Raw genomic sequence first — 6,928 nt, 5'->3', positions numbered from 1 at the left:
CGTCCCACCGAAGTAAACAATTCCCGAATTACTCAGCACCTCATCAGTTTAGCACTAGTTTAGTGGTCAAGCATGCTTAGGCACGAATCAGAAGACTAATACATTGTCCTCTCGTCGTCAAGTCTAAAACAAGTATTAAACTGGGAGACTTGGCGGGCTATTGCAATCGAAGTCTTCTGCAATTAGCAGTTATAAAACACACTCATCCGGCCATGACAATGACGTGATTTCCCCTTGCCTTCTTTCCTCCTCCATTTCGTCGTCCTCCCCGATCCGCGCCATGAACGGAGAGCAGCAGTACTGGCACCATGGCAGAACTGCCTACCACTTCCAGCCTGCCAAGAACTGGATGAATGGTATGTACGCTCCGTGCTTGATCTTACCATCATAGTTGCTCCAGAGAAATGGAAACAAAACTAACTTTTCCGTTTTCAATCGCGTCTGGGTCTTTCGATTTGGATGGAACGCACGTATGGATGAAACCCAACAGATCCAAATGGTACGCATTTTCTCTCTCAGTTCTCTGTCACTAATTTTACCTGCCCTTCAATCTTTCGGTTCTGCAAAGCCAATCAGTGTGTCTTGCCTTGACTCTTCTGTCTTGGGCCAATTAAGTTTGTAATTTTATGCAATCCAATCTTAGAAAAAAGGCCTCAAGTCCCAACACATATTTTTTGGGAGAAAAACTGTTCATATAAAATTTGAGTTACAGATTTTATGCGCCCGTGAATTAATACTCATATTTCGTAAGGGTAATTGGCGTAGATTAGGTAAGACCGTAGGACTGAGCGTGGCAGCCATTTCCCGTTCTATGGCAGGCCCTTTGTACCACAACGGCGTGTACCACCTGTTCTACCAGTACAACCCGCACGGCCCGCTCTTCGACACCGGCAGGCTCTCCTGGGGTCACTCCGTCTCCGGCGACCTCGTAAACTGGGCCTTCCTCGGCACCGCGCTCGATCCGACGTCGCCGTTCGACGCCGACGGCTGCTGGTCAGGCTCGGTGACCGTCCTCTCCGACGGCCGCCCGATCATCCTCTACACCGGACGCGACTCTAACAGGGTGCAAGTGCAGAACGTGGCCTTTCCCAAGAACCCCTCGGACCCGCTCCTCCGCGAGTGGCACAAGCCCAGCTGCAACCCCGTCATCCCGCAGCCCGCGGACGTGACGGGCAACAACTTCCGCGACCCCACGACGGCGTGGCTCGGCCACGACGGCCAGTGGAGGTTCGCCGTGGCCGCCGAGGTAGAAGGCGTGGGCTCCACGCTCATATACCGCAGCGCGGACTTCGTTCACTGGAAGCGGAACGCCACGCCCCTGCACACGTCGCCGGACGTCCCCGTCTGGGAGTGCCCCGACCTGTTCCCCGTGGCGAAGCACGGCACGGAGGGGCTCGACACGTCGGCGAACGGCCCCGGGGTGTGGCACGTGCTCAAGCTCAGCAAGGCAGCAGACGAGGACTACTACGTGGTCGGGCGGTACGACGACGAGACCGACACCTTCGTGCCGGGGGACGGCAACGACGTGCGGAACTGGCGCCGGGTCGACCACGGGCACCTGTTCGGCGCCAAGTCGTTCTTCGACGCGCGCAAGAACCGGCGGGTGCTGTGGGCGTGGGTCAACGAGACGGACAACCAGTCGGACGACGTCGCCAAGGGATGGACCGGCATTCAGGTCACTACCGCAAGCATGCGCCCGAACAATTTGGCACGCAATTTTTGCTGGGCTGATTAGCTTGTGCGATGTCAATGTGGCATGCGCAGGCGTTTCCGAGAGCGTTGTGGCTGGATAGCGACGGGAAGCAGCTGGTGCAGTGGCCCGTCGAAGAGATCGAGACGCTGAGGAGGAAACGAGTTGTTCTGCTCGGCGCGGTGGTGGCTTCGGGCGGGCTGCACGAGATCGCCGGCATTGAGACCCGGCAGGCGGACGTGGAGGTGGTCTTCGAGATGCCGAACCTGGAGGAGGCCGAGACGTTCGACCCCAACTGGCTGCAAGATCCCCAGAAGTTGTGCGCAGAGAAGGACGCTTCTGTGCAGGGCGGCGTCGGGCCGTTCGGGCTGATCGTGATGGCGTCCGGCGACATGCAGGAGCAGACAACCATCTTCTTCAGGTTGTTCAAGCACGATGACGCGTACAAGGTTCTCATGTGCACCGACCTGACAAGGTACTGCAACTCTGTTTTGATGAACAGATTGCCTATCTATATGCCCCTGCCAAAACCTAGGAGTAAGAATTTGTGAATAAGAATTTGCTGCAAACGCGAAACATGTATAGGTCCTCTACAAAAGAAGAGGCGTACAAACCAGTTTATGGAGGATTTGTCGACGTGGACGTAGCGAAGGACAAGTGCATATCGCTGAGAACACTGGTGAGTTATTTGTCTCATACTGCTTCAGTGTTTTACTTTTTAATAATTGCAGTAGAAAACAGCTCTTGATTTTCAGTTGAAATAATTGCATGCATGAGCAACGAAACTAACACTTACGTTGACAAACTAACACTTACGTTGACAAAAACCAGATCGATCACTCTGTCATCGAGAGCTTTGGAGGTGGGGGCCGGACGTGCATCACGGCTCGAGTGTACCCTGAACACGCAGCAACAGGCAGCAGCCACCTGTACGTGTTCAACAACGGATCTGACGTAGTGAAGGTGTCCAAGCTGGAGGCCTGGGAGCTCGGGACTGCATCCGTCAATGTCGAAGATGACGGTCTGGTTGCGTTGCAGTCGCCGCTGGTCGTTCCAATGTCTCCGAATAGACGCAACCATCATGTGGAGTGAAGCATGGTACTAGCTGTAGTTTGATCCATTGTCATTTGTGCCGCAGATTGATAGTCCTTGGTCCAATATGACCCAAAGGGCACATTTGGAGCCTCATGTCTTAAGCAATGAAACTTTGGTGATGAAGATTGCTTTATGAAATAAAGTACTGTGTGACAAGGGGAGAAAACGTAGTATGGCAATGGTTATCTGCTCACTAGTTACTGTTGTCTCCATTTCATAAGGTTCTTCTGGAACGCTCAATTCAGAATAATTTTGCAGGAATTGTAATCCTAGGTTCAGAAAGACCTGTATCTACTCAAGATATTGTTTTGCTGCAACATCGTCGCATGCGGAAAGGCAGTTCTCGCCCACTTTGCAATGCCAAACATAGTGTAGTCCCTGTTGTCCATGGGCTAAGGCCTAAGGATAGCAATCCTACCCGTGGCCTCGGGTACCCAAGGGTACCACATCCAATGGTATGGGTATGGGTCTAATTTTTTGCCATGGACACTACTGGTTAGTACCCACGAAGCATCGGGTCGGGTACGGGCTTTTGCCCACAGGTGCCTCACTGCCGTTGCATGCCCGCACACCGCCCCTAGCCAGTCGTCATTATCGACGTAAAGCGCAGATCCATCGCAGAGCACGATCAAATTGGTATCTATGAGTAACTCGGTGGGTTTTGATATACCCAACTGGCACGAACACGAGTATGGAAATTTACCCGTCATCCTTTACGGACACGAGTCAGGTAAGATGATTCAGGTGGTGGGTCGAGTACCGATTTACTTTGCTCGTACCTGACCTAACCCTTTTGCCAGTCTGCTGGACCCTTTTTCTCTACAGTGTTCTTCAATGATTTTCATTGATTTTTAGGCCTACAGCACAGGCTGAACCCAGATTGCCCTGGTTGTGGCGCCCTTCTGCCTTACTCCACTATTATTTTCTCGAATACAACCAATAGAGTCAAGAATGAAAGATAGGCGAGACCAGGGGAGCCTTGGTCCCCCCATACTTATTGTTCTACTCTGTATATTACTAAAATATTCTCTATTAATTTTGCCTATTAATTTATAGCTCTCGTTATATGACCTTATTCGTGGCTACATCGATTCTATAAAGTACGAGTTTTCTTAAAAAATATTTCTCATCTAACAATTGTTTACCTAAATTAATTTAACAGTGTTAAATCCATTATACTTTTCATCTAACATTACACATGGACGGTGGCCCTGTACGTCCACACAGGACCCGCCCGTCCACGCGCGGATTCACGCGAGAAGGCGTGCGTTTGGCCCTCCTTGGCACGATTTTTCTCACCTGCCACTCCACCCGCACCACCCGCTCACGAAATCGCAGCCCGCTCCTCCCGCGCCTCCTCTCCGCAGGCCACGTCCCCGCCGTCGGCCGCCTCCTCTCCGCCGCCGTCCTCCTCCTGGGCTACCTAGAGCGTCTCCATCTCCCCTTCCTCGTCGCCCACCTCGCCTCCCTCCCGACCATCTCCCCGGTCTTCGCGCTTCTCACTGCACTCCGCCACCACCCGGCCCACCCCTCGTCGATCCCGCTCGTCGCGCCGCTGCTGGACCCCGTGCCCGCGCCGTTCCTCTCCCTCCACCGCGCCCACGACGCTGCGTCCGTGCTGCGCTAGCTCTGCCGACCGGAATCCCCGCGGCAGCCCGACGCCGCCACCTACGCCGTCGCCGTCGCGGGTTCTGCCACCGCGAGGACCCCAAGGGCACCGGATTCCCCGCCGGCGGTGGCAGCGGCTCCTGGCCCTCGCCGAGAACCGCCCGGCCCAACGAGATCACCGCGACCGGGGACGCGCTCGCGGACATCCCCGCCGCGGACTTCTTCTCGCTCAACATCTCCACCGCCGTCGAGCCCGAGCTGGATTCCCCGCCGGCGGTGGCCGCGTTGCCTGCTGCGGCGGCGGAGAATCCCTCGAGCTCCCGCACCGCCGAGGAGCCGCCGGTGCAGTGGTCCGAACGGCCTCCTCTCCACTTCTCCCCTGCCTCCGCGGGCGCGGCGGGCGATCCCCACACCGCGGCCTACTACGACAGCCTCCTCGCTTCCCTCTACCAAGAGTGCCACGCCCACCACCCGTTCGACACAAGTCCTCATCGAACCCACCCCTTGTTGGCATGCCGTGTCCGGGGACGCCTCGGGGACGCGCTCGTCGACCTCTACGGCAGGTCCGGCCGTGCGGGCTACGCCTGGCGCGCGCTGGGCTGCCTCGGGGGGCGAGCTTCGAGCGCAGCGGCGAGCTCGGTGCTGTCTTGCCACGCGCGGCCGGGGTCTCCTCGGGACGTTCTCGATGCGTTTCGGTGCATCAGGAGCTCCCTTGGCGGCCGACCGGACCAGTTTGGCCTTGCGGTGGTTCTGTCCGCGTTTTGGATGCTGGGCGTTCTTGTCTACGGCAGGCAGGTGCATTGTGATGTGCACAAGATGACAAGAGGCTGGGCGTTCTGTTCCAGTGCCTTCTGCGGAGCGGCGTTGGTGGACATGTATGCCAAATGCGGTGAGGTCGCCGGTGCTTGGAGGGTGTTCGATGGGATTGCTTGCCCGGACACAATATGCTGGACAAGCATGATTGCGGGCAACCATCGGGTTGGACGCTACCAGCAAGCGCTGGCTTTTATTAAATAGCCAACAAAAGAAGCCCACCATCACTGTCAAAGAGGAGAAATTACCACATTAATCGAAAAAAGAAAATTATCTATACCATTTGTTGTTATGATTATCTAAAAGTCCAGATTAAATTTAGAATTAAAATTTATAGAAAATTAGTAGTTTGATTTCCATACAAATTGGAAAGTAAAATACAGTCTATGTAAAATAAAATTAATAAATAGCTAAATTTTAGGATAAAAATAATAAAAAATTAGTAGTTCGATTTTCATACAAATTGAGAAGCAAAATATCTAAATAAAGAGTCTATGTAAAATAGAATTCATAATAATGAAATTGGGATTAAACATAGAAAAAAAGAATGGCCCATATCAAATATAGGCTTGAAATTTTTTTAAAATAATAAATAAATAAAGTTAGTATAATGATTTCTATAAAAATTAGAAGCACCGTGCATTTAAAGTTTTCACGTCAAGCAATCAGCGTGAAAAGGCACAGTATGTAGACTGCAGATGATAGAATCCATGACCTTCAGTAGCAACAAAGAGACATCACAAATTCATGGATCGGTGAGACGGGACATAGAATCGATCGGTAGGGGGAGATATGGGTGCCTTTATATCGGTCTTGAACCGTACAACTACATATCGCGATGTCAGGCATGCGACGATGTAAGGCGTAGCTCACAGTATGCAAACGGTGTTGCCGCGATCTCCAACCAACAACGATTAACGGACATTGGCAAAGCCATGGATCGACAGGGCATGACATGTAAATTGGCCACACATCTTGTGGTCGGGGCAGTAGGCAGACAGGGAGATGTATTTGATTGAATTCGTTGGAGAATTTAAACATCGCATAATAGATTTGTTGACACATAGTACAAGATCATAGTGTGAAGTAGGCGGTGAGGCAAGTCACAACCCGCTAGTTGTAGATGGTTAAGCAGCAACATACGGTGGCAACAAGGGACACTAGAGCTAGGCTTGGGTCACATTCCTCGTGGTTGCAACTACAGGGTAGTTTGACTTAATTAGTTAGAGAAGTTAAAAAATTAACAATAAATTTATTGTTGCACAACATAAGGTGGTGGTGTCAGGTAAATAGTAGGACACGATATAACAAGAGGCTACGTATGGTGGATCCATAACCTATAACGATGACAAAGGACACCTACGAAGTGAGAATCGATAAGACATGATACAACCAACAAGAGTTAGACTTAGGCTAAACAGAAGGTGGTGGTATCAGGTAAATGTAATAATATGCCACATATGGTGGATTCGCAACCTATAACAGTGACAAATGAAACTTACGAAGCTAAGAATTGATAAGACATGCATGATGCAACTGACATGAGCTGGACTGGCTAGACAGCTTGCGGTCGCGATGACAAATGGGTGAAGAGCATGGTTCGTGTCTTTATATGATTAAGATATGCATATACAATTATGTTTGACTGAAGTGTTAGGGAAATTCAGAAATCAAATAATAGATTTATTCATTAATCGTATAAATTTGAATTTGCAATCGAAA

General features: G+C 51.6%; 1 protein-coding gene across 1 annotated transcript; it reads left to right on the top strand.

The window, feature by feature from the left end:
- The first annotated feature begins 200 nt into the window (after positions 1-200).
- LOC133923704 (beta-fructofuranosidase, insoluble isoenzyme 5-like) lies at positions 201-3,089 on the top strand. Its single transcript, XM_062368989.1, has 6 exons — positions 201-356; positions 491-499; positions 819-1,675; positions 1,765-2,165; positions 2,276-2,369; positions 2,522-3,089. The coding sequence occupies exons 1-6, from the start codon at positions 281-283 to the stop codon at positions 2,780-2,782; spliced, it is 1,698 nt and encodes a 565-aa protein (XP_062224973.1). The 5' UTR covers positions 201-280; the 3' UTR covers positions 2,783-3,089.
- Positions 3,090-6,928: the final 3,839 nt, after the last annotated feature.

Source organism: Phragmites australis, chromosome 7 (genome assembly GCF_958298935.1).
Source record: "Phragmites australis chromosome 7, lpPhrAust1.1, whole genome shotgun sequence".
In the NCBI taxonomy this organism is placed as follows: domain Eukaryota; kingdom Viridiplantae; phylum Streptophyta; class Magnoliopsida; order Poales; family Poaceae; genus Phragmites; species Phragmites australis.
This window is presented reverse-complemented; position numbering and strand designations above follow the sequence as displayed.

What these genes read in the sequence shown, in the direction of transcription:
- LOC133923704 (XM_062368989.1), top strand. Translation starts at nt 281, where the DNA reads ATGAACGGAGAGCAGCAGTACTGGCACCATGGCAGAACTGCCTACCAC. An exon ending in AGGGATGGACCGGCATTCAG is followed by an intron (nt 1,676 to 1,764) that starts GTCACTACCGCA and finishes TGGCATGCGCAG; the next exon opens with GCGTTTCCGAGAGCGTTGTG. An exon ending in GCATATCGCTGAGAACACTG is followed by an intron (nt 2,370 to 2,521) that starts GTGAGTTATTTG and finishes GACAAAAACCAG; the next exon opens with ATCGATCACTCTGTCATCGA.